Genomic DNA, 27,781 nt, shown 5'->3' with positions numbered 1-27,781 from the left:
AACTCTGTGTCTGCACAAACACCAGACAAAGTAGGGAGATGCTGGTTATTAACAGGAGCCGGGTCATATTTTTGGTCTGCAGTGAAGAAACACTAAGAAGTGACGGTACCCTGACCTGCACTCCTTGATTAATGTAATGCTGAGTTCAGTTCATTCTAGATGTCTGGATTTTCTGAGTTCCGTGTGAAAAGTGTAAGACCAGAAGACTCATTTTGAGCCTTGACACTTTTTATGAGTTAGAGCTCAGATGACACTAATTCAGAATAAAACAGAATATTAAAATTTGAAATGTTTTATGTTTCACCACTAGGTGTCAGAGAGTTCCAGCTCTGAAGTCCAACAAAGAAAAACGACTCCCTTTTAAATGAACCAGAAAAAGTGAAAAATAAACTCTTAAAACTGGAAGACATGAAGCTGCAAAATTAAAGAATGAAGCTGCAAGGCAGGAAAATATAGTTTTCTACAGGGAACTCTTAAATTTGCGCAGGCTCAGGAATTCTAGTGTTAATATGCTGACGTGACTTATTTTTTTCCCTAAATATTTCTCGAAAGATCTTTTATTTTGAAGTCAATCGTGTATCACCGTACATCCGCCCCTCCTTTGTTTTGAAATACACACCGGAAGTGGCTCGTGGTGTTCACGCTAGTCTGACAGCGGTACCGCGCGGTTGCCTGACCAGCCCCGGACTGAGCCGAACTCCGTGAGTACTCCGTCCACATCAGCTCGTTCGCGCGCGCGAATGTCCTGACAACAAATATGAGTCAACACTTGACGAACAATAATTGACAACATTGGCGGCGCTACGTAAACCGCGGGCGTCGCAGTATCATGTACGCGAGGAGCAGTTTGGGAAGCCGCACGAGCGCTTTTCTCAGCACCTGAGCCGCGCGCGCGCGTGAGCGGGATAAACCCAGGAAAACATCTGGATAGAAACACTAGTTTAACAGCTGACTGCTCTGTCTGCTAGAAGGTTCTTCAGGGTCCGAGCGCAGACACCAACATCTCCATAAGGAGATGTCAGGGTTGATTAAAGAGGCGCGAATTCTTTGAGATGAGGATCTGAAGCAAATGGGAAGGTCTGAAGCTCACATTCAGAACCTAACATGGTCAATACCTCAACACTCGCTCTATGCAAAGTGTGGTGTGTGACAGGAAGTGCACTCCGAGTTCAGACAGTCAGCTGATCATCAGGTTAAAGTTTTATTCAGATCTGCTTTCTCCCAGGCAGCCTATCCAGATCTTCATGATGTGAACGATTTCATGTCAGATCCGAAACTTCTAGCTCAAAATCTGTGATGGGGACAGTCGGGATGCAGCCCTGGTGGGGTTTGTCCACACTGGTGTGGATACGTGAGGAACTGGATCACCAAATTCTCCAAAGCGTGCCTTAAGTATCTGCTGGAGATTAGATTAGACGTTACGCTCCGTGAGATCAAAATGTTGATCTGTACATGACCAGAACTGGAGATGAGAAACTGTAAAATACTGTAGCTCAAAGGTGTTTGGATCAGAATTCTGGATGAAAGAAATTATTCTAATTCAGATGACTGAACCGGATTACTCTGCAATCCATTTAGGATTCTCATGTGGTCACACACCTGAAGGGTCAATCTGATTGACCACCTCCAGAAGAAGGGGGTGTGGTTTTTTTCTGAAGAAGGATGCAGACAGTAAATATGATCCTTATCTTCTGACAAAAATATTCCCACTATTCATTTCTCAAAATGTTTCTTGTTCTTGTTCAGTTTAATCCAGAAGCAAGCCCACATCACCAGCCTTACACCGCCATGCTGCACAGAGTTTAGCCCACACCCACTCCGGTCCCTTTTGAGCTCACATCCATGTTTGATTGTTTCTGTTGATTTGCTTTTAGTGTCTCTGCAGTTGTATCCACAAACAAAAGCAGCTCAATAAACAAACATAACCAGCATTTAAGGCTGAAATGTTCAAAGATGTTGAATTTGATGAACTCACTATTATCAGTAGAGGACTAAGCTGCTGTTTTTAATAGTTTGGGGTATTTCCTTTAAGCCTTATGCTACGTTCACACTGTGCAGGTAATTTGCATTCAAGAACACGCTAAACACGCATTCTGGAACGCACTTTTAGCATATAGTGTTCACACTGGACGAGCAGGGGGGGGGCTTCTTCTTCTACTGTTTACTGGGGCATGTCCGCCACCTACTGTTGGAAGAGGCTTGGTGGGAAATGTTGAAGTAGGGCTGGGCAATTTTTTATATCTCGATATAGTTTTTTTTTTTTTTTTTTAAATCAGGCGATAACGATATATATCACAATGTTAAACAAATAACTATATTTGTCAATTTGGAATGCTTTAAATAAAAAATGTGTAATCATCAGCAGGTTGTTACATTTAAATATTTATTTCCTGTAATACTTTTAACACAGCAAATGCAGTGAAAATCATGCAACTAGGTTTTAAATAATATATAGAATTAAACTGAAAATTGAAGCAAAAGCTTTCAAGTTTCAAAATAGAATATAAATAAATATACTTTCGGCGTTTTACTTTTGGAACTTTTATTAAAATAATTTATATGAAAATTAAACTGCATAGAGTTAATTTATAAATGATATAAACACATCTGTTGTCATCTAACTGTAAACTCAAATCCAAACACGCTAAGAAAAAGAGAGACTGACCATCAATATGATCACGTCTGTGAATGGAACGTGAGCGCGTCCGCAAGCTGCAAAAGCATAAAGCTGATCCGCGAGCTGTTACACACGTTTATGACCCCACAACTTTTTTGTGTGTGGTCATGCCCACATTTATGAAGTTATGAGTTCAGTTTGTTGAATAATAACCTTGGTAGGTCAGATTTTACCCAGAGTTTATTTCTGTTCTGCCAAATGTCAATGTAAAATATGAGCAAGTTTTAAAATTAAAACTACAGCTGATTGGCACTTCATGTACTGGGGATAAAAAAAGTAGAATGACGCTGTCCAGTTGCATATAATTTATATTACAATAATACTATACAAGCTAAAAAAAAAAAGCAAAATATATATTTTTTTCATTTAATAAAAGAAATGATGGATAAACCAAAAACATACTCTTGTTTTTTTATTTTTTTTTTATGGTTGTAAAGTTCTTATAAATATTTATAGTATTTTGTGATGTACTTCTGTAGGTATGACATACCACAAAGGCAGTACTTTTGATTTTAAGCGAACATAGTTGCAAAACTATTATGACTTTGACTTTTTTTTCTTGTGCAATATTGTCATGAAAGCACTTTTTTGAATTAACGCCAAAATATGTTTGAAAAATCTATTTGACCTGTTGTTTGTGAGTTAATTATTTTTTAAAGATACATTGAAAATGTTTTTGTATTTCTTTGTATTAGGGTTTGTATTAAAGTGAGCTGAGTGCAGGACTGTCTCGAAGGACATCTGGATTGACACAGGGCGGCAATCAGCTAAAAAATCTTTTCCCACTGTTGCCCATCTGGGTCTCCTTGGGCCTTAAAATACAAATTTGTGTCAGGAAAGACATCCGGCGTAAAAACCCTCTGCCAAACCACCTGTGTGAATCAATGAAAGTGGATTTGCTGTGGGGATGCCTAACAGGAAACGCGAACAACAATAACAACAGGGGTTCTCATTATAGTTGGTGATGGCACAAATGTTAAAGGTTCACCAAACAGGGCAGATGGAGGCTGACTCCATTCTCAGCCCAGATTTGAAAAATGCCCCCAAAAAGGAGGCGGGGCTAGTGGTGGTGGAGTGAGCATCGGAGGTGTGGCTTGGATCTATGATTGACAGTTAGGTTAGCTTTATGTAATGTGTGCAACGAGTATGGAGAGTGGTACCGGGGCAAAGTGATGCAAGTTTCTCCGCAGAACTTTCTGAGGAGGTTGAGGATTTTTCGCCCCCCCCCCCTTCTCCTGAGGACGGCGCTCATGGTCCAGAACATTATCGCTGAGGGTTTGCAGGTTCGAAGGGGACCCGTAAAATCCTGCTAGCATCATAGCTAATAAAGGCTGGCGTATTAAGCAAAGAATCTCAAGTGAAATGTTCGTTAGAAATCCATCACCAAGAGAGAGTTCTCTGGACTCAACCTCTGTTCCCTAACTTCCACTGGAAAGTTGTGTAAGCCAGTAGATTTTATACAACTGAAGGCAAAACACCTACGAGCCATGCTAAAGATACAGAATCAGAGATGGGCGGGGCTTTTATTCTGGGGCTGCAGAGCATGACTGCACCCTTGCACATCTGGATTATTTATCATATATCATTATTGGACTATTTATCATTATTAATGCACCTTAATAACAACAGTCTCCTTTGCACAATAATATTTTTGGTAAATTTGCACAACAGCTGATTTGTAAATATTTTTGCCACCTACATATGCATAGTTTATTGTTTATTTCTTATATGTTTTGTAACTATGCTCTTCACTCATCCTGTAAATATCCTTATCTTTTATAATTTTATCTTTTTTACTTCTATCTATCTCTTTATGGCATTCAGAGTTAGCTGCAAAGTAAGAATTTCATTGTACAGGGAAACCCGTTTCTTTACTGTGCATATGACAATAAACGCTTTGAATCTTGAATGATGACGTGAGACTTCGGAAACTTACACCAGTTGACCAATCACAACATTCAGCTGTAATACCTCAATTCAACCTGTAGGGTCAGCACATCGAAGGTTTTTGACTATATTTTCATGAATAAACAAGTTTATTTTAATTTGTCAAAAATGTGACAACAACCAATTGAAAGCACTTTTAGAGCCCATTAATAGAGGTCAACATCCAAAAAAAGGTTAATTTTAAGGAGAGAATTTCAAATTGGCACTTCCTGTCATAAATGTTGCTGACCCCAGCTCTAGCCGTTGATGTGGTGTGACTAGGGCTGGGTTGAAAAAAACAATTAATCTATTTGAATTGATTTAAGCTTAATAGATCAATAATCGATTCACAAAAGATATAAATCGATTTAGCACAAAAAGCTAAAGTCCGCTAGCTTGATGCTAACGTTCAATAGAATTTCCCATAGGATGGCTAATGCTGATGCTCGGTTGACCTAAAAAATACATTGCTGACTAAATGAACACCTTTATTTACTTACAGGCATTAATTTCCCAGACTCTTTTAAGGAAATAATTTTTAAAGTAACTATTTGTGGTCTAAAACTTGTTTTTTTTCCCCTTCATACTGTTGTCTTCTTCTTGACTAAAGTGTATTTCTATAGTGTGATCGCAACCTAGTGGTCAAACTGAAACGTCCTCCAGGAGAAGCAGAACAATGTTTACAATGTTAATGATCTGAACATTTTAGTTAGAACTTCTCCTTTAGAGAATCCATGTAACACTGGATGATATTCATAATCTCATTATTTTACTAATAAATGTTACAATATTTGAAGTGTATCAGATTAATATAAATATGTTCAAACTAAAATATAGATTTTTAATGTATTTCTAATCAAATGTGTATAAATTTGTAAAATTAAAATTGAATTGAATTGAAGAATCAAAAGAATCTGAAAAAATCAGAATCGAATCAATTCAAGCTCTTGTGAATCAAATCGAATCGTTTCTGGAAGTTATGACCGATACCCAGCCCTAGGTGCGAGTGCTGGGCCCTTCCTGCACAAATGCTGCATGCATGGGGTGTTCACGTGATGCGTATGTGTCCGTAGGACGTTCACACAAAAATTGTCTAATTTTATCATTTCACACTCAGAGAAGCTACCTTATCTTTTGAGCAGCATTAACGGGGGTCCTTGCGCAATCGGCTGGATTTGGAATGTCAAATAAACAAAAAATCCATCTGCGTTTCACCTACTTTATCGTTGCGTGTTGTATTAGTGTTGACTACGACCCGTCGTTCACAGCGTGTCCGTGACCATTTTAACTGTACAGGCTCACCAAGTGGTCTGGAACCTTCATATTTCATGTGGAACACCTGCAGGCCTGTTTCAGTAAAGTACAGGTTTTCCAATTTTTGCCTGAATCCACCCGTAAGGGTAGTTTTGATTGAATTTGAACTGATGTAAATTCTCCCGAACAGGAACCAGTCACATTGGAAAGATAGAACTAGATCATCACTTTAGTAGGCTAATTTCTCAGAAACAGGAGTCCTTTCACACTCAGTGTGGCTGGAGCTGATTGCAGATGTCTTCCTCCCCCTCTCAGAGTTCCTGTGATGCCCCAGGACGGGCTGAGCTGCCTGGGGTCGAGATGCCGTACGTGGACCGACAGAACCGTATCTGTGGCTTCCTGGACGTGGAGGAGGATGAGAACAGCGGCCGTTTCCTACGCCGCTACTTCATCCTGGACACCCAGCAGGGCTGCTTGCTGTGGTACACGGACAACCCTCAGGTGAAACACCTCTGCAGTACTGTGGGTACCTGGATGTTTTACATTTCTGGCTCAAATTTCCATTTTCGTGGTCTTGTTGTTTTGAGGAGTTTTCATGTTTAATTTTGCATTTCTACTTCACTTATTTTTCCATGAAGGTTTGAACTTTGAGAAAAAAATGTGAAAATGTTCATGTCTCTCTGAAGAAAGTATATAAAGCACAAATGCCAAAGTCAAAGTCCAGGTGATTCTATTCAGCACTTCAGATCATTTTATTTTATTAATGACCCGATGTTATCTTGTGCTCATTTCTAACTTGTATAATTTTGACAAAATATGTTTTTATGGAGAGTAAAATATTGAAATTGATTTAATGTTTAAGTTGATTTATTTTAGAATAATATTCCTGTCTTTTTATTATTCATAACTATGTTAAAAAGTTATGGTTTTAAAGTTTTAAAAATGGGTGTTCTTCTAGGTTTTTGGACTATTTTGGCATTTACTAAGATTTTTTAAGCTATTTTGAAGTTTAGCTAATATTTCAGCTACATTTGTGCCCCCGCCGGGTGAATTTACCCCGCGGCGTTGCCTCGTTACTGTTTGATAAGTCCCAGCCGCCTTGTGCTTTAAAGCGGGTGCCGCACGGACCTCACTGCTCCGGGCTGTGAATGCTCACTGAGCCCACTCTTCCGTCTGCGGGACCATCAGGACCGGCGCAGCTGTCGACCGGGCTGCACTGTTCTCAGTCGGCTCAGACTGTGTCACGCTGATCTGGGCGCGGAGTGGCTAATATATAACGGGTGCTAGCCGTCTACGGCGATGTCGGCTACCCACCGATCCGTTTATAAACACTGACCCAGCAGTCTAGCAGTTCGTGGTACTCTCTTTGTGTGTAGATTTGAATAAAATCACAACCATGCATCAGGTATGCATTGCGTTCCCTATATAATAACATATTTATAAAAAAGTTTGAAATATCGTTTTTTTGTTGCACTTTGTGCAAAAATATTTATACCATGACCTGAGAATTATTTTTCTGATAATCAGAGTTCTTTCCTTTATAAAATTGGAAAAAAAGTAACATTTTATGGTAATTCTAATGCTAAGCCATTGGTTTTATGCCATACCAAACATAGACAATAGTAAAAGGCCTGCGTGCCATCTCTAGCGATCAGCCTCATTGGGCCTTACTCACTGTTGACTAAGGTTTGCTCTAATTATTTTCAACCTGCCATCAAGCTACAGGAGGAACTTCAGTTTAGAGGTGAAGCTTTTCAAGACACAAAAACTGGTTTGTTATGAGAAATCAGTCAAAGAGGAAGTCATTTATTAACTGTCACCAAGACCTGCTGAGCTGAGGAACAGGAACCTCGCTCTTTTCTCTACGGGGAAATCCTGAAAATAATTTTAACTTTCTCTTTCTCTGCCACAATGTTGTTTATTTATTTTCGTTATTTTTTTAAAGGAAAAATTAAGTTCAAAGTGAACATACATTTTTAGACACATTTATTCTGGTTTGATCCACACTAGAGTTACATTTCTCTAATAATCTGTCTTTTTTCTTTGAATACTGAACACACATTCTTGAACATGGTTTTAGCCCATGGTGTTCACACTGGACAAGCAGGGAGGGGCTTCTTCTTCTTCCACTGTGTACTAGTGCATGTCCATCTTGGCGTGAACAGTTCAAATCTGGTCAATCTTGCTCCAGACTTTATCTTACAAAGCTCTATTCTAACGTGAAAGACTTGATGTCAAATGCAATTATGAATTTTCCCTCAATGATCAATTTTAAAATGGTTAGCAGTTCCGTGAATCAAAAAGGACGTTTATACTTCACTACTAAATTTGAATTCCTAAAATAATCGAAGTTCAATCTGATTTCACTTCCAATGTTTGATATTTTGTAGGTAGAGCTAAAAAAAAAGTTATAAAAATTTGCATAGAAACAACGAGAGAGTTTTCAACACAGAAGACGAAAACACAGGTTCACATGACTTTTCATTGGAGGTGGCTGCTGCGGCGTAAACATAGCTTTGTGGTTAGAACTTGTTTAGTGTAACTCCACCCCTTAATGAGTAACAGTGTTTTTACTTCCACGTTCACAACATTCTGAAGTCTTGAGAGCAACGTGTGTAAAAGGAAACCAATTCAGATGAAGGGATGACATTTTTTAAATAATCCAGCTCATTCCAACACCGGGACTGTCCCAGTGAGGAAGTGACTTTAAAGGAAATATGTTGTTTGAGAAGGGCTTACTTTAAACCTGTGATGTTCTGGTCCTTAAACTATGTCCTAGAACAGGGGGTGGGAACTTGAGACTCCAGAGCCTCATGTGGCTCTATGACCCCTCCTTTGTGGCTCTCTGGTTAAAGTAAAGGGTTTTGTTATATTTACAAAGTAACTCCAAAGTAATAAAATGAATAAATAAAAGAGTAAATAAAAAATAAAGAAACATATCACACAGTGGGGCTCCAACAATCCATCAGGAGGTTCGTATTTGTTGTATGAAAACTTTTTATTTTTTTCTTTATTTTGGAACTATGTTGCCTTAAGATACAGTAATATGCTAAGATTATCCTAATAAGTACAAAAAAAACAGAGAGCATTATGACATAATATATTGAAGGATCAAACAAAAATCAGTCCAAAAGAGTAAACACTCACGAGTATCTTTTTGATAAATCAGCCATTATCAGCTGTAGTTGTGCAGTGAAATACTCCATCAAAAGGCTGGTCTTAGTTTTTGAGTCCACTGAGCTGTTAAACATCCAAAATCTAACATTGATCTTCAGAGGGTGAATATTGAGTGTATGATTCATTAGAAATATCCTTCATAGATTTTTAAGTGTCCTGTTCCACAAAAAATCAAAACTAGAATCCATACTTAATGCACACCAGATTATAAGGTAGATTTTCCATGTTTGAACAAATTCAAGGATGTTAAGTGACCCTTATGGTTTGAAAAATACCATAAGGGTCACTTAATTAGCACTGATTTCATTTTGGTTTGTTAGATTTTTACATTTCTGGCTGAGGCTCACCGCAAATGGAAACGAAAATGTGTTTTTTTTGTATGTTTAAATCACATCAAACTACCTGCTGTTACAGTTACTGGACTGAGATGATGCTACGTCACACAGGGTGTCTTATTTTGAAAGGAAGTCATGTGAACCACTGTCAAGACAGACTTTGAAATTTAGCATCTAAATGTCCCTACAAAGGTTCTCAGACATGGGCTTCCTCTCTTTGAGTTTTGATTCAAAAGATTGTAACTTTGTGGTATTAAAACACCAGAAGGTTCCTACTTTTACTTTTGTTTAACTGACTTGTGAGTAAAAGAAACAAAAGTGATGAGGAAGTGACGGTGGAGCTTGGTGATCGGGACAGGAATGCAGAAGGATCGAGGACTTTTGAAGGATTTTTTAATCGTCTTTAATTTCTAACAAACAATAAAATGCGTGTATAATTTAACATGCAACTGTGTTGTTTTGTTTTCTCTATGATGATGAATTTCATGTTTGTGGCTCAGAAAACAAACTAAAACCTTGAGATCAATGTAGGCAAATATTTGTGAGCTATTGTGTCTGTTGAAGCTAATTTTGTTCTGGTTCTGTCACAGCTCTGTTTGTATCACTGGTTCGGCTACACATTATGTTCTGTAGTTGATGTTTGTTTTGTTTTTCTTTAAAGAACCTGCCTGCAGGTGCAGAGAAAATGGGAAGTCTCAAACTCACCTACATCTCTAAGGTCAGTGCTAAGTTTAGTGAGAACTAAACTTTTTTGTTTTTGGTTGAGGTGGGGATAACAGTTCCCATCAAAGTTTGTTTGTTTAGCTGTGGTTAAGATGATGGCGGCATAATCCCTGATGCCAGGCGTGTAGACAAACTGCACAATCACAGTTTAAACTGATCTAAATTATATTATTCAGGGAAAAAATTAAAGCATCGTATCAGGAGAAAAGATTCAGCTCCTATACTGCCCCTCCACTGGGGGTCCTCAGGGTTCTGTTCTGGACCCCTCCCTCATCTCTGCTTATCTTATATCTCTGAGCTCCATAATACTTGTGTGGTAAATGTTTTGTGATGGCTGACCACTGGTCCGCGGGTTTCTTGGTACCGGGCCGCAGGCAGTAAAATATAAATAAATGCGCTAACTTAGATTATTTTTTGTTTACTTTATTTTCTGATCCTGAATGAAGTTTTATTTTGAAAGACCTCCAGATTCTGTTCACAGCATGCGTCTTGGTCACGTGACTTAATTGAATTGAATTGAACTTTATTCCTATCCCAAAGCAGCTAGCTGCATGGCTAATTAGATTGCTAAGCTAGTAGCTCAAAGCTAAATACAAAAACCATTTGGAACGTTTTTTCGTGGAGAGAAGAGTCAGTGAGGAAACCGAATCAGAGCCTTCGACTTCAAAGAACAATAAAGTTGCTGTTTACAGACATAACCATGAGTTTTCCTCCGCATACAGAATTATGTAGACCGTTGTTCTCATGCAGCAGAATCACTCTGTCTAGTACGCACCGACAGACTCTCGACTGTTTCACACATGCAGATAGTAAAGTTGGAGACACGATGGATTCATATTTATATTATATGTAGAAAATGCCAGTTTTACGACAGTTGCATCATTTTGTTTTGCTATATTTATCCGTCACATCTTAAAAGTCAGATGAAGCTGAAGCTAGCGTCCAGTTGTTAGCCTCTACTTTGACGTTGAAGGGAAAATCTTCATCACAAAGTTTAAATCATTTGCAAACATTTTACGGAAAATGAAGATTCAATCAAATAAAGTTGCTGATTTGTGGAAACTTGTAAATTTGAGATTTTTCCTACATCAAGGCTGAAGTGTGTAGACATGCGTAGACATGCCCTGAAAGATAATCTGAGACTGGAATGAATGCTAAAAAGACATTCAATGCGGGTAAAAACATGTAATGTTTATTTTATGGATTTTTTTTTCAAATCCGAAACAATTTCTACAAATCAACAATTTAGTTTCATCAAATCCTCATCTGCATTAAAAAAAAATCTGATATATTTAGACTTTTATATACAACATTTTTTGTAGTAGCATTTTATTTTCAAAATAGATTTTCATAAACCGGAAGTTTAAGTTCGGACCGGTTTGTGAAAATATTGTCCAATTTAAACCGGTCCGTGGTCTGAAAAAGGTTGGGGACCGCTGCTGTTTCTCATTTACAAGCTGACTTGTTCAGAAATAACTAGATAAATGTCCTGATGTAACAACACCTTAGTTCATGGTTCGTCCCTGATGTTCATGGGTCAAAACAGCTGTACCCTTAACAGTTTTGATGGTTTATGTGGTTTCAGGTCAGCGATGCCACTAAACTCAGACCAAAGGCCGAGTTTTGTTTTGGTAAGTCCACTTTCTGTTTCCTCCTTTTCCTCTTTCTGTTTTCTTCTTCCTCTGCTTCATCCGCGGCTCAGACTGCTGTGAGAACTGTCAAAAGGCCTTCAGGCCTGAAACCTGCCGTCAACACGTACCTGGTTTTGTCGGTCAGAGTGCCCCCCACTCTTTGTGTGGTGTGTTTCCTCTCTTTTGTCTGCTGCTGCTTGTTGTTCCTCCAATGTTCAACAGTAGCTGTTTGTCACTCAATAGGAGGAAACTGTGCGATGACAATACACTGACCTGCAAGTGTTAACGTGTGGATGTGCGTGCACACATCCTGTGTGGGAGTGAACGGATATTTTTAGATTCTCCTCTCTGGTCTGTGCAGTGATCAATGTGGGCATGAGGAAGTTCTACCTGCAGGCCAACGACCAGCAGGACTTGGTGGAGTGGATCAATGTCCTCAACAAAGCCACCAAGATCACAGTGAGCACATTACACGTACATTCTCACGCGGGAACGGATCAATGGTGGCCACAGCCCATAGAAAATTAGCTGATGAAGCTCAGCTTCAAGCTGCCATCCAGAAGTTTCAGAACACAAAGAGAGCTCAGCACCTCTAAAAATCCTATTCCAGAGCTGATTGGACCAAAACAAACATGTCTGGAGGGTCTCAGGACTCAAACAACACTTGCTTACCCTTCAAAATTCACAAACTCCAGTGTTGACGTTCTTTAAATTAAAGGTTTAGCACAGACTCGCTCCTCCTCCCATCGGCTGTATTTGACACAAGACGTGTACGGGGAGGGATCCAAGCACGCTTTGACTGTTCAGCTGTTCCAGCTCATTCTCACTCCCAACTCATCATATGTGGACATATGGTGTGGTCTCCCTCATTGACACTTTTTGACGTTTGGGATGACCCTAACTGGTCGTTTTTTACCACATCCACCTGTCTCTTTGTGTTGCGTGACATAAAGCGGCTTTTTGCTATGTTTTTAACATAGCTAGCGGACCGCTAACTATGTTAAAAACATAGCTAGTAGGAAAAAAAAAAAGATTAAAAAAGATTTAAAAAACAGCTAGTAAGTTAGCCCAAAACTAAAAGCTAATTAAAGCCAAACAAAAATAAAATTGAAATTGAAAAAGACAAATGCGTGCCTCCAACAGCAAAATCCAGTCTTGGATGCACTTAAAATACATGTGAGCAATGCAGCAACGTGTATCTTGGCTGCAATAAGTGTAGCCAACATGAATTTTGGATATTGAAGCTAAGTTTATATGCATATTTGTGCTGTTCTTGGCAATGCGAATGTGGTTGCTTTTCTAAAAAGAAAAAAAACATAAATCTCTTAACTTTGTGTTATTGTAAACCAGGGGTCCTCAACCTCTAACAGTAAAAAAGCCATTTGGACTCGATTTCTACTGATCAAAACTTAGAAGGAGCAATATAGTCTAACTTTAACCTTTAAGAAATTTGGATACGCATTTATTACCTTCTTTTTTTAATTACTTATATAAATTATGTCTATTTTTTGTCACAAACAAAAGCAAAAATATAAAAAGAACCTAGCATCTCTCAAAATGTGATTATTATTATTTTTATAACCCGTGTTGTGCAGCATTTGATTAAATATGCTTTTAACTTATTAAAGATCAAACTTTTACCAAAGTTTTTCTTTCCATATAAAATCTGTTCATTCTGGAGGTAGAGTTGATCAAACAAGACGTCTTCAGGTCAACAGGATGTAAAAACCTACATAGTTTATCTTCTATGTGAACCTCAGACATCAATTTATACATTTAACTCATCTCAAATGAATAATCGCTCCTGTCGGTTACGATTAGATAACACCTGCTTAATAGTCTTCTGCTCTGTCTGTTGGGATGAAGGTGCCAAAACCTGGAGAAGGACACATCAGCCATGTGGAGAATCCACAAGAAGTCCCCGGTGCCATAAAACAAGTTTCTTACAAAACGGAGATCATTGGAGGAGTTCCCATCATCACAGCCACTCAGGTACATTCAGAAGAACTCGTTTATCTCAAAAGTAAAAAAAGAAATATATAAATACATTTCATTTTACAACTGTTTTTGTTACATTTTTGTCAAAAACACTTCATGGGGTTACAGGCTTTGAGTCACAAGACATCACATTTCTGTTAGCAGCCCATCAGAAGTAGCACAAAACCGCTTTCTGCAAGTACTGATAACGCATTTTCAACATGTTTCTTCCAGGTTAACAGAAAATACAGTTTTTTTAATTCTGGGTCATGTTGCACACGGCGTTCCTGCCGCTGCTCAGGTTCGGTCCTGTCTGCTGGTATGCAAGTACGCAGGTGCTGAGGCGAGTGTAGACCGGCCTGACTTCTGTTCTCATGACCCTCCTGTGTTCGTTCTTACAGCTTTCAATCATCATTTGTTTGTGAAGAGCGCTCACTTCCTGCCATGAATCTCCTATAAAGTTCCAAGCTGAGTTGCTGATGAAAACCAATAATTTACCACAGGAGGCTTAAACTGGCAGCCCACGGGCCATTTACGACCCCTAAGTCGATATTTTGTCCTGCCTTAATGTGAAAGTTCAGTGTCAGTGTTCAGAAGAGTGTCTAGTAAGCAATATTCAGGATGTCCACACTTTTTAGATGATAGCTTTGTATTTGCTTTGTGATGTTTCAGCTTTATGCTTAAAACTTTACATTTACTATTATCGTTGGATCTGGTCATCAGAAAAGTCCTTAGCAACAGTTGCTAGTGTCGTTAGCTCCTGTCGTTTCACAGGACACGCAGATGATATTGCTTAGTAGAACATAGACATGAAGAAATGTTCAATAAACTTGTTCAGTAGACATACACAATGGACCAAAGATATATTTTGGCACAAATGGAAACCCAAACGGCCCAGTCTCAGCCAGACTCTGCCTTCAATGGCATAAAACTCTGGTTTACTTGATTTAGGGTGTATTCAGATGGGAAATGTCCATCGGTCATGACCCAGCTGGACCAATCGGGGTCGAGTCCTGAACTTTCATTTAGTCTGTATTCCAACTTTTCTGTTTTGGACCAAACCTTGTAAACAAAAGCATGTGTCTAAAGATCTCTCCAGTCATTGGCCAGGAATTATGAGGGCGGGACAAAGAAACGAAATCCTGCCCTTTGCAATCCTACTTTCTCAAACGTTATTTTTCATTGATCAATTTTGAACGTCTGTGTTAACGTCAGGTAAGACACTTTTTCTTGCTACTTTAGTACGATGAAGGCGTGCTGCACGACTGCTACTGAGGAGGCGTAATGCTAATAAGTATTTATGACATATACTGTAGCTTGTTGCGAAAACAGTGAAAATCAGCGTGTATTCTTCCAACCACATTTTATTGAGTTGCTGTGTCTCATTGTTGCTCCGTTACTCTGAAAAAATCCCATAATGCCTGGCTACAGTGGCCGGCTTGGTCCAGTTGTTCCACTCCGAGCACGGAGCGTATTCAGGCTGAGGAAAATCAGAACGAACCGGACCTTAGTGCGACTGGAAACGAACCAATACCACTCCAGAAGATGGGTCAGAGAGCTTGGTCCTGGACCAGGATCCGCGTTGGTGTATTCAGACTGAAAATTTGTTCTGGATTATCGGGGGAAACAAACTCTGGTTCACTTTAAGCAAACAAATGTGTTCATTGTGAATACACCCTTAGATTTGAACCTTTTATAAACAGCTGACTTCTAATTTAAAGTTAAAGAAACTGCAGCTTTAATAGATCAGCAGCGTTACATCATGAAAGGAACCATCAGAACCCTTTACCTGTCCAAAGCTTGCAACAAAAGATCATGAGGTCTTTTTGTGAGTTGGTCTGGTTGAATGTTCAGTTCTGGGTCTCAGTTGAAGGACTTCTTTATTTTTTATAGCCTTTCAGTGTTTCTTCACTTCATATTTTGTCCAGACCAGATCTTTTTTGAGATGTGTTAACTCTGTTCTAGGATCCATCATATTCCTGAGAAGAAGATATGGACTAAAATGTATGATTTTGAAAAGATGACTTGACTCTGGGGCTGTAAGATGACAAGTGTTAAACTATAAACCACTTAGTCTAACAGTCATTCGCTCAGAGGCCAAAAACTGTGATGACAGAAGAACAGGTCAAAACTTTATTAATCCCTAAAAGGAAAAGCTGCTTTGCTACATCATCACAAATAACATTAGCTTGAGAAAGTTCAAGTTCCACCATTTGAAAATCTAAGGTCTATTGGTTTAACTTGTGATTTTGAACGTGAGTTTTTGATGGAAAATTGAAAAAAAAAAAAAAACAAAGTCGTTTCTCAGATTTCAGTTTGGTGGTGTGCTTCTTTGTCTGATTTTCAGGAGCAGGGGGAGAACGGGTCGGATCAGGGAAAGCGGGCTCCAAACCAGCTACCTTTCTTCCTGTCCCGGACGGTCCAGGACCGGGCCTTCATCAAGGCGGGATACTGTGTCAAACAGGGAGCTGTGGTGAGAGCCACACCCCCATCACATGATTTTGTTTCTGTCGTCTTAGTAGCTGTGTTTCCATGGACACAAGTAATCGGGATAAAAACGTGTTATGTGAACACGCCATTCGGAATTCTCTGATCTGATCAGACTCATTCGGCTTTGGTGGGTAATCCAGATCGTGGTGCATGTAAACAATTTATTTCGATTGTGTGTTACTACTGCGCTGGCTTTTGGAGGTTTGGAGCGCGAACAGGACCGATCGGCTGCTCTGTGCAAGTGAACTGTGTCTTCGGGAAGAGCGGCCGGACTCTACCGCTTCATGTCTTCAAGCAGGGTGCTTTGTTACCACAGTCGGGGAAAACTTTTTCTCCTGGGAGAACTGTGTCTCTGAGCGACTCCAAGGCGATCTGATCCAATCTAGGACATTTAATTGGACATGTAATTGCAGCTACTGACCCCTCCACCCATGCAGTTTACTCACACACACCCCCAAGAAGAGTTAAATCCTTGAGGTTCAGACGAGTGACACCTCATGGTCAGGAGAAGACTCAGGTCTCGTACATGTAAAGCTGCTTTTCTCCGCTTCAGAATCCACTGGGATTTTGTTTATTGCATAAACGGTTGAAGAATTACGGTTCTGGATAAAAGGATAATAAATAGTTATAGTCAGTTTAAAGTTAATAAAGACAATTGAAGTCATTTGGTATTTAAAAACAAAGTTTTAGAATGACTGAAGACAATTCAATCTTGATGAAAGTTTAGTACTTTTGTTGACCGATAATGAGAGTTGAAGATGATTGATACAGGTGATATGGGAGTGCACAAACTACAGGAGATTCCAAATTATTAGAATTTTTCTAAATACGTAGTGTAAATGACAGTCAGCTTAATTTTAAATATTTAAAAAACCTCCTAAAGATAACAATATTTTTGTTAGTTTTACTAAATTTAAGCACAGGCTGTGACAAAGCATCTTTTTTATTTTCTGCATCGATGAACATGTTGACGCGTTTCAATCGTTTTTTTACTGATTCTTGAAGAATCGTTACATCCTTAGTCTGGATCCACTGCAGCCGTTTCTGCTTGTGAGTGTTGTTTAGGGGGGTCCAATAGAAGGTTTACGTAGAACTGCACCTTCTGGGGGATCCTACACCTTGATGTTTGTGGACTCCGAGACACCAGCAGCTTTGAATATGTGCTGCTGCTTTTGTAATAGCATTTTTGCAGCTGCTCTCTAAATCTGATGTATTTGTCTGGCAGAAAATAGTGGTAGTTTTCCCTCTAACTGAGCTTATCTGGTAAACTAATGATCACAGGTGTCTAAGATTGATCCAAAAAGACTCAATATCATCCATGAGTTTGATTGATTTTGACACTTTAATACAATTTGCATAATAATTTGGAACGCACTGTAAGTTCCTCATTTCCAACAGTCAGGCTGAACATTTTTATCACTTCAACAGCACAAACTGGCCCCTTTCACAGTCTGCAGGATATGGAGGGTATTCTAAAAAATGTCTGCATGACACCTGCGTCTCACCTGCCTCATTCCCCCTTACTTACTCTTGTGTGTTCGCTCTGACTCGTTTGTGGTCACCGAGCGACATTGATGTTTTGTGTGTATCATTTTATCCACTTTTCACCTGCAGACCGGTCAAATCTAGTGGTAAGGGCAGTTGTGACTGTAAATAACATTTTAAATGTGACTTCTTTTCTTTGTAGTGTAGTTATTTATAAAAACGTCCATGTCTTCCCTCTCTGTGCGGGACCTTTAAGCAGGATTTTGATCACATGCGCTGTTTTATCTGTTCCTTTTGTTTTTCAGATGAAGAACTGGAAGAGGAGGTACTTTATACTGGATGAAAAAGCTGTGAAATACTTCAAGTCTGACCTGGTTAGAGCCTCAATATATATAGATATAAAACTCTCCTATGTACTCGTGTAGACGGACAGGTGTGCATGTGTCTATGAATCCTGCATGTTCACTGTTCTCCACACGTTTCAACATGCCTCCTTCAGTACAATGATCCTGGTGCGGACAGATTACTGGGTGATGTGCTCACCACAGCCTGTCTGAGCATGTGCACAGACACACCCAGTGTGAGTGTGCATGTGCCCCCCTGGATTGTTGGATTATACAAGCACATAGGTGTTGATTTGTTGTTGTGGATTTCATAAAATGAAATATTTACATGTTTTTAAATATAGCCCTTGTAGGCAGAGATGAGGCCCTAAACTATATTCTGTCTTGGTTTTTTATTTAGGACCGAGAGGCCCTCAGAGTCATCCCACTAAAGGAGATCCACAAAATCCAGGAATGCAAGCACAGGTGAGTCGGCCTGAACTTGCTTGTGTGTTTTTGAGCTCTTCCAGAGTTTAAGCAGCTGTTTATTCTGCTTTGCAGTGAACTGATGATGAGGGACAACCTGTTCGAGTTGGTGACCAGCTCCAGAACCTTCTACATACAGGTGCCTGCAGACCAAGATTTATTCTTCGAACTACAGACCAGAGCTTTCTGGTGGTCCTTTATTTTCAACAATCTTCAGATTTAAAAGGAGATTTTGATGACAAAACAAAAAATGTCTTTTTACTGACTCAACCCCTTTGAAAAAGCACAGCTACCACCTAAGACTGCAGCCGGAGGAAGGGAAAAGTCAAGAAAAGAAGCAGATTGATGATAAATACTTAAAGGGAAACTAAACAGGGAAGTTGGAGGCTGACTCCACCCACAGCTGATATTTGAAAATCCAGTCAGAGGGGTGGGGCTGGGACTGTTATCATTACTGGGGTTGTAGATCATGACATGAGACTTCTGAAATGACTGAAATTGTTTGACCAATCACAAAATCCAACTGTAATACCTCAATTCAAGCACACAGACAGTTTTTGACAATATATTCAAGTTTATTAGTACAAGTTTATTTTAATTTATCAAAATGTGTCAATGACCAACAGACAGCACTTTTTAAGCCCAATTTATAGAGATCAACAGACAAAAAAGTTGATTTAGGGTTTGGTTACCCTTTAAGAATTAAATGCAAAAGTGGGAAAAACAACCAACACTATTAAAAAATTACACAAATTATGTAAAAATGTACGTTTTAAGTCAGACTCATCTCACTGAACTTCTTTCCATCCATCAGGCTGACAGTCCAGAGGAAATGCACAGCTGGATCAAGGCCATCTCTGGAGCCATCGTTGCACAGCGTGGGCTGGGGCGCTCCACAAACACGGTACACAGGCCTGTGGAGGGTCGTAGAGAAACTGAACTTTTTGTCCAAAAAGAATTATTCTGGAACATCATTCAGCTGTTGTGGGGTTTAGAAAAGTTCTAGAAAGGGGCTTTATTTGGACTTGACTTAAGTTTAAGAAAAATACAATACCAGTAACTCTAAATGGAGAATTAGGACTGTTGGATGCATTGATGGATTTAGTCTGCACGTGATGTGGATGGAGGATTACACCAACAACTGTTGTTTAAAGAAAGCATGGATTTTTTATCATGATTTTATGACTTTATTCTAAAAAAGTTACAACTTTCTTCCATAATTTTATAAGTTTAATCTTGTAAAATTAAGAGTTTTTTCTTAAAATTTTACAACTTTATTTTCATACATTTATTTATTTGTTATTCTGGTTGTAGAGAGCATAAAAATAAGAGTAAGGCATAATGTTTATATCAGATTGTTTTATAATTAATGGGAACAAGAGTGAAGAGAACCAAAAGAAAAGAAAAATACTGCAGGATTATACAGGTTCCACAATGTCTTCAGAAAACTAGGTCCCCCTATGACCATTTTTTTATTTAAAAAAACGTTCTCAGTAGTGTTTAATTATGAATATGAAATTTATAACCAAAATACCACAACTTAAATGTCTTAAAAAGTCATTTTTCATATTGATCTGATGCCTCTGTTTCCAAAATCTCCTCTGAGAGGGCGTGGCTTTTGGAGCTCCGCCCCTGAGCCCCCTGTCTGATTATGATAGCTCTGTGTCTCTCTAGCTTAAATCTTCACCTCTCCTACATATAAACCTCCATCAATCTGGGTAATGTCCAGCCGTATGGTTCTGATCCAGATGTCAGCTGGACGAGGAAGTGAAGATCTTCATGGACAGAACTTCCTCCAAAATCCTGATTCTTTCTCCTTCCAGTTCACCAAAGACTCTTTTAGCTAATTCTCCAATGTTTATTGACTGTGATCAATACATTCAATCATTGGTTTCTCAGAGTTCTTGATAAAATAATCAAAGCTAACATCAAAATGCTCTTTCATTGATTTACAATCCTTTCCAACTGCGGTCAAATGAGCCGCCGTTCACATTTCCGTGGTCACATCAAGAAGCTCCGTGGAGTCTGGTGGAGATTTTCCAGCGTTCTCAGTCCTGCTACCGTAAGTATTGGATGAAACTCACACCAAAAATCCAGTGATGCTGATTTGACCACAGAAATGTGAACGGCGGCTCATTTGACTGCAGTCAATGTGAAGATACCATCTTCTCTTCTCCAGAACCTGAACTAGACACTAGGAACAGATGAGGGTTTAGTGCATGTGCAGCAGAGCTGTTGATGGAAAGAAGATCATTCATTCAAACAGAGTCTGTCCAAGACAGTTTGATTGATTTAAAAGGAGAAATACTCGGAAATGGAAAAACAAAATGATTTTTTATTACATTTGGTCTCTTTCAGAAGAAAAATTACACACAGACATGTTAAAAATAATAATAATAAAAAAATTCATTGGAGGGGCACTTTAATTAAGGCTCTTTACAAAAATGGGATGGACCTCCTCTTTCTATAATGTAGTTCCAAGAAATATCCTGGCGCTTCAAAATAAAGTTCAGAAATGATCTTCTTTGTTAATTTCATAACTTTCTCTCCTCATGATAAATAGGTAACTTTTTACCTCAACAGTCACCAACAACACGTTATATCATACTGCATTTATATGGCGTTATATTTCTGTCAAAACTCCACGCAGAAATAAGACATCCTCATCAAGCATTCCGCGTGGACAATTCCGACCCCCACGAGTGTTTTTTCCTCCTCCACAAGCAGAAAAAGTCCTTGCGCGCGAGAGACTGACAACTTCTGCGTGCGTGAGCTGGTCCCTGCACACGCACAAGCAGAGTCTCAGTGAGCGCGCACGTGCAACATTTTAGTCATGTGCACTCGTGCGGAGTCTGACTCTGCTCACAGAGGAACTTTCTGCACGCGCGAAGGATAAAGAACTTTTTGGGGGCGGAGACAGAGGGCTGCACCGGCTTTCTCCTGATTGGTCTATTTTGAGGACGATGGCACCTTCTGAACAGGAAGAGAGGAGAGAGTTTGACTTAGCTGTCATGCAGAAACACTGTCAGGACACTGACATATTTGGCTTTAAAGAACAGCGAAGACTTTAGAAATACAGCGTTCTTCCTTATTCATGAGGTTAGAGACCGGAGACTTCCGTGACCTCGGAGAAGCCCCTCGTCCCCGTCTCACCCTCCAGCCCCCGCGGCAGAAGAATGTCCGTTATCGAGCCATAGTCATCAAAAACACTTCTGATCATGCTGTGTAAACATTTATTTAAAAGAAACATTGTAGTGTTGCTTAACACAGAGAGTTTTTTTTAAATGTCGCGCGTGCTTGCGCTCACTGAGATTCTTCTCGTGCGTGTGCATCACTCGTGCCTGCTGGACCAGCTCATGCTTGATGCTCGCGGAGATGTCTTATGTCTGCGTGGACTTCTGACATAAATATAATGCCATACATTTGCACCTCTCAAATTTGCTGCTGGACACTTAAGCTCCAGACGAGTGTGGGAGGAGCTACCACCAAATGTTTTCAGCCTGATCACTACATGGAAGCATGACTGTATATCTCAGTTACAATGCATGGAAGACAAGGGAGATGTTGAGAGATCAGGTTTGCTCATTTTAAAATCAGTGATCACGTCTCCATGTCTGGGTTCATGAGCTCATTCAGACTCAGTGCAGTGAGGTTCACCATCTGCTGCAGGAGCTGCATCTGAATGACGGACGCCTCCAGCGGTACTTCTGTCAATATGTGACCCAGTTTGATGACTTGATGCCCTGCATTAGTCCAAGGAGGAAAAATAAGAATAAAGTTAGAAGATTTTTTTTATTTTTGTCTCCATACAATAAGAAAATGATCATAAAGTTCAGGAGGAGAATGATCAAATTCTCCTGCAGGTTGGTTGGGGACTCAACCCCCTAATCACATCATTGAACACGTCACGGGTCAAAGCTGAGGCCCTGATTGATTGATGCAATGCATCTTCTTTGCAAAAGTTCAGATTTTTGAACTCAGAAGCTCTAAATAACCACAGCTGAGCAGAAGCCCCTGTCGACCGTCGCGCCCGATGTGAACTGGAGGTGAAGTGGGTTCCCCGTGCAGCCCGCTTAGCGGCTCTTCCACGTGCGGTGTGAGCACGGCTTAAATATTTGCTATGACCTAATACCTGCAGCACGCCCATAGAAAACATCTACATGAACACTTTTGCTCTAAGGGTTTCCTGATCTTCAAATTTTGTGCATCTGCGTGCTCCTGCTTGTATCTACCCATACAGGCAGTGGTGACTAAGGCATAAAGTGATCGAGGTTTCCTTGTGAAGCACTCATAAAATACTTAAAAATCATTCAAGCTTCTAAAAACTGTCCACTCAGAAGTCCACGTGTGGCTCTGCTGCCTCTGAAAGACAGTGGAGTGGAGCTCTGCTGGAGGATTCTGCTGGTGTTTGTGACAGAGTTCTGTTGTTAACTGTTGTTTCCAGATGCGTCAGGCCAGGCGGCTATCCAGCCCGTGTTTACAGCAGGACACGCCGTCCTGCAGCACGTAGGTCACCTGCTGCCCCATCAACTCTCCAACCATTACCGCTTCTTTAATTATGCAGTTATCTCACCACCATTTATTATCTTCACCTCCACCATGCACCACAAAGATGGTTCCCCGTGCACGAGTGTCTTTCAGACATTTGTATACGACAGTCTCACCTGATGATGAGACACAGTCACCCTGTGACATTCAGAGCTCTAGGATCTCTTCTGTGAGGGTCAAGGGTCAGATGTGCATCTTAATCCCACTCTGTCCTCCATTGAAGTCACCAAACCTCTGATCTGCTGCCTCTTTGTCCTCACAGCTGTACTCAGTCAGAACGTTCTTTCTGTTTGCTAACCTGCTGCTTTCTGTCTGTCTTTTCAGAGGTTCAGGTCTGACACTTTACCCCCCCTCAAATGAGCGTCCTTCCTGCTGCTGCTTCCTCCTGCCGCTCATCGTCCAATCATCTCTCCCGCTGCTTTTCAGCTTCCTGTCCCACTCATGACACCTCCAGCATTACTAGCTTGTACGTGGCTGCTGACCTTTTTATTTCTGATCTCCTACGTAACAAACTATCAGTTTGTTATGGTTTCATATCTGGATTTGCTCACTTTGATTCTCAAAAACCTAAAAATCTACACGGAACCAAGGTGATTCTGAGGAAGCAGAAACATTTTTGAATGTTTTTCCTCCTCAGAAACAGATCAATGAACTCACAGAAGTGAGTCCTGGTAAACCGCTGGGTGCTGGTTTGATGTGTTCAACAGCACCCCTGCAGGATAGTTGGGAAATCTGCACCCTAACATCCATGTACACCAGGGGTCACCCTTAGGCCGTGTCAGACCAGATCTTCTTCAACTCGTCAACATGGGAAGTTGGCGTTTGATTTGTTTTTTAAACTTCAGATGAAAAAAAAAAAAATTTTTTTTCAAATTTAAATGCAATGACATGAAATTTACTTTAATAAACAAAATTTAAACCATTTAGATATATAAAAAATATATTAGGATTAGAAAGAACATGTTAAGAAGATCACATCAGAGCTAGAAGGGTTATTCTGATAAACAAATATACACAAATAGTAATACCTGCCTATTTCTCCATGGAAGTCTATGGGACTTTGGCCTTCTTGCACGCTATTTGGAACATGGAGGGGTTGATATGTCCAGTGCTTATACGGTCTATGGCAGGACCCATTAAAGTGTAGATTTTCCCTTAAACATTAAAGTTGTGGTTAACAAGCAGCTGCGCCCAACTCAAGTGTGACAAATAAAAGGCAAAATAAAATAAAACAACTGTCATAATAATGAAATTAACTTAAATCCACAGTGAAAGCAACTTTTTTATCAGTGTACCTGTAGCATTGGTTGTTCTCACTTATCAAACTGGGTTTGGTTTGTGGGAACAACAACCATCACAGTAAATCCAGATCTGGAGGAAGACTCCTGGTTTTGTCTGTAAATAGCAGCCTTAAGTTTCTTTGAAGTCAAAGACTCTTCCTCTGATTCCTCAATAGCTTTTGTTTTTTATTAAACTTAAATTTAAACATGACGTTCTGCATTGCGCAATCAGGCAGTCATTGTTCATGGTTTAAAGGCATTTGTCTGTGTTAAAATTATTTGTTTTTCACCTGCATTGAACAGTTTTGAGGTAAAAATAAAATTTAAAAGTAAAAACAAATTTTTAATGTGGACTATTCCTGAGCGGGATTCGAACCCATGACCTTCTGAATGTGAGTCCGCAGCCATAACCACTTGACCGTCTAGTGGCGGAATCTGGAATGCATGTCAAACTTAAATTTAAACATGACGTTCTGCATTGCGCAATCAGGCAGCCATTGTTCATGGTTTAAAGGCATCAAAAATGGATCAACACCCCCACCCCCCATGTCACCAGTTTGTCATTTATGGTATTTGTCTGTGTTAAAAATATTTCTTTCCCCTGCATTGAACAGTTTTGAGGTTAAAATAAAATTTAAAAGTAAAAACAATGTTCATGGTTTAAAAGCATCAAAAATGTCTCACCGTCCCACCCCCCCCATGTCACCAGTTTGTCATTTATTGTATTTGTCTGTGTTAAAAATACTTCTTTCACCTGCAAATTTAAACCTTACAATCTGCATTGTGAAATCAGAAAGTCATTGTTGATGGTTTAAGGTGATCACCACAACACTACTTTGATAAGGGGAGGGGGGCATTGCAGCAGAAGCTGAATGTTCCCGGGATTCTAGTGTTAAAGTTCACTGCACTGAGGTTTTTCACATCATATCTTCAATTCTACACTTAAAGTTTTCTAGCTTCATAATAACGTATAATGGAGTTTCCCATAGGATGGCTAATGCTCGGTCAACATAAACATACATTGCTGACTAAATGAACATCTATATAAACTCACATGCATGAATTTTCCAAACCAAAATTTTTTTAAGTAACCATTTGTGGTCTATAGCAGTGTTCCCCAACCTTTTTGAGGCTACGAACCGCTTTAAATTAGACAGTACTTTCACAGACCGGTCCGAACTGAGCCAAAGTTGGTATTTTTACGTTTCTGGTTTATGAAAATCCATCTTCAAAATAAAATGCTGCTACAAGAAATGTTGTTTAAAAAAGTCTAGTAGATATTTTTTATGCAGATGATTAATATTCAATGAAAGACAGTTGTTGATTTGTAGAGCATTTATTTATTTCTGTCTGCGGCCCATTTCTTAAGTGACCCATGGAGCGGCATGGGGTTGGGGACCACTGCTCTACAGCAGAGTTTTTTCCTCATTCTTTGCTTATTCTTCTTCAAACATGTACTGCTTTAGCACAATCGCCACCTAGTGGCCCAACTGAAACACCCTCCAGGAGAGGCAGAACAATTGTTAGAACTTCTCCTTTAGAGAATCCATGTAACTCTGTATGATATTAACAATCTCAGTATTTCACTGATACATTTACAGTATGTTACCTGGATCAGATTAATATGAATATATTCAAAACATAAAGTAGATTATTAATCTATTTCTAAACAAATGTCTATAAATGTGTAAACTCAAAATTAAATGTAATCAAATTGAATTGAGATGATCAAATAATTTGGGGAAATTATTATTCATACTCCACCCTATAAAGAGCTTCTTCCTCCTCCTCATCATCATCATCCATCTTCAGAGCAGGGGACTCTGTGTGTGGGGGTCTCATTGGAAACCAGGATCCAGAACATTCTGATCATGTTCCTCACAGGTTCCTGGTTCTCAACAAAGCTGTTCTAACTAAAGCTCTTTCTTTTACATCCATCCATCCATTTATTAATGCATCCATTCATTCATCCATCCTCTCTTCTCTGTCTCATCTCCTCCACTTTGCTCGTCTCTACAGGAGAGCAGGGACCCCCAATGTTCCTCCACCTTCTACTGCCCCCTGCACCCGGACCCGGACTCCCCCTCAGCAGCGGCTCAGCCTTTCCCTGGAGACGCGCAAGCAGGAGAACTACCTCGGCCTCCGCCCTTGGAGGTTAGGCGCCGTCCATCCCGTGCTGGTGCTCCCCCCGACACGCTCCCGTCTGTCCCTGCAGGAGGAGCTGCGGTCTTCCAAGTGACACAGGAGCACGAGTTTCTCCAGAGACGCTGCAGCAACGGCGAGGAGCAGGAGCCAGTCGGCTGCTTGACAGAAGATCCAGACCTTCAAATGTCTGCGCTGTAAGGATGAGGATCACATCAGGTCACTCACTGGATCTAGTCTGCTTCTGCTCCTGGTCGTCCTGCGTTATGTTCACATGCTCAGATGCAGAAAGGAGCTCCTCTGAGATGCAGCTTCAGTTTTCCACAGCAAACCCGTGTGAGTTGCATCAACACATTTCCTGCTCAAAGGAACCAGGTCAGAAGAATGATGGGACGTTTTGGGAGTGGCTGCACCTCCAGTTCACCAAGTGGTGGAAACCTGGATTCAAAATGAGCTGAGAGCATGGAAGCTGCTCAGCAGAAACAGAATTCTGCTTCAGTTTCTTTTGGAGACAACACCAGTCATCTATGATGCCGGTCCGTTTGTGACGGCTAGGGCTGCCATGATTGGTCGACTAATCGACGACTAATCGACTGTTAAAATCGTATTTAAGCAACGTGCTAGCTATTTTGACTAATTTGGAATCTACTGAGGTTTTTTGGGCTGATTTTGGAGTTCAGCTCATATTTAAGCAACACACTAAATATTTTTTGCAAAATTGGCATGTATTATGGGTTTTTAAGCAACTTTAATACAAAGTTTTATGAAATTTAGGTAAACTCTTTCATAGTTCTTTAACAAAATTTCCAGTCTTTGAGCATTTTGCAAATAGCTTTTGCATTTTCAGCAAATCCCTTCATCAATTAAAGTAAATTGCGTCACCATTTTCAGCAAACAGCTTCAGCATCTTCAGCGACTACTTTCAGCGAAAAGTATTCACACAAGCATTATCACAGGTAGTGCAACTTTTGTAGTTTAATCTTGTTTTAATACCAGAAGTTAGTGAAGGACAGAGGCTGCACAATTCATTAAAGGTTTAATAAACTATCATCTTAATTGTCCTTATCTTTAGATAGTTTAAAGTTAATGATGTTTAAGATGTGTTCTTTACATCCCATTTGCACATGACCTGATCAGTCAACTAATCAGGAAAAATAATCGTCTATCAGTCGACTGTTAAAATAATCGTTTGTGGCAGCACTAACGACGGCAGGAAAATATTTGTATTTTTCTAGAACCTTCTGATCTGTAATGTCTGGATTAGAGATCCATGACATTAAACCAGCCTGTCACTGTGACCCAGTATTTCATTCTTCCTTCTTCCCCT

The 27,781-nt window shown here is 39.8% G+C and overlaps 1 protein-coding gene across 4 annotated transcripts; it reads left to right on the top strand.

The window, feature by feature from the left end:
* The first annotated feature begins 596 nt into the window (after window positions 1-596).
* On the top strand, window positions 597-27,353 carry plekha1b (pleckstrin homology domain containing, family A (phosphoinositide binding specific) member 1b). Of its 4 annotated transcripts, XM_024284894.2 has the most exons (14): window positions 597-701; window positions 6,173-6,358; window positions 10,031-10,087; window positions 11,678-11,723; window positions 12,085-12,182; window positions 13,590-13,715; window positions 16,048-16,173; window positions 17,981-18,049; window positions 18,420-18,484; window positions 18,560-18,623; window positions 19,299-19,388; window positions 22,929-22,990; window positions 23,357-23,498; window positions 26,332-26,469. In XM_024284894.2, the coding sequence occupies exons 2-13, from the start codon at window positions 6,218-6,220 to the stop codon at window positions 23,475-23,477; spliced, it is 1,065 nt and encodes a 354-aa protein (XP_024140662.1). In that variant the 5' UTR covers window positions 597-701; window positions 6,173-6,217; the 3' UTR covers window positions 23,478-23,498; window positions 26,332-26,469. The 4 variants fall into 4 exon arrangements, 3 of the variants coding, with proteins under 3 accessions (XP_024140662.1, XP_036072909.1, XP_024140661.1); XR_002920610.2 differs by lacking the exon at window positions 22,929-22,990; XM_036217016.1 differs by lacking the exon at window positions 23,357-23,498 and having other exon boundaries at window positions 26,332-27,353.
* Window positions 27,354-27,781: the final 428 nt, after the last annotated feature.

This window comes from Oryzias melastigma, linkage group LG19 (genome assembly GCF_002922805.2).
Source record: "Oryzias melastigma strain HK-1 linkage group LG19, ASM292280v2, whole genome shotgun sequence".
Classification (NCBI taxonomy): Eukaryota; Metazoa; Chordata; class Actinopteri; order Beloniformes; family Adrianichthyidae; genus Oryzias; species Oryzias melastigma.
Note: the sequence above shows the minus strand (reverse complement) of the source record. Positions and strands in the feature narration are given on the sequence as shown.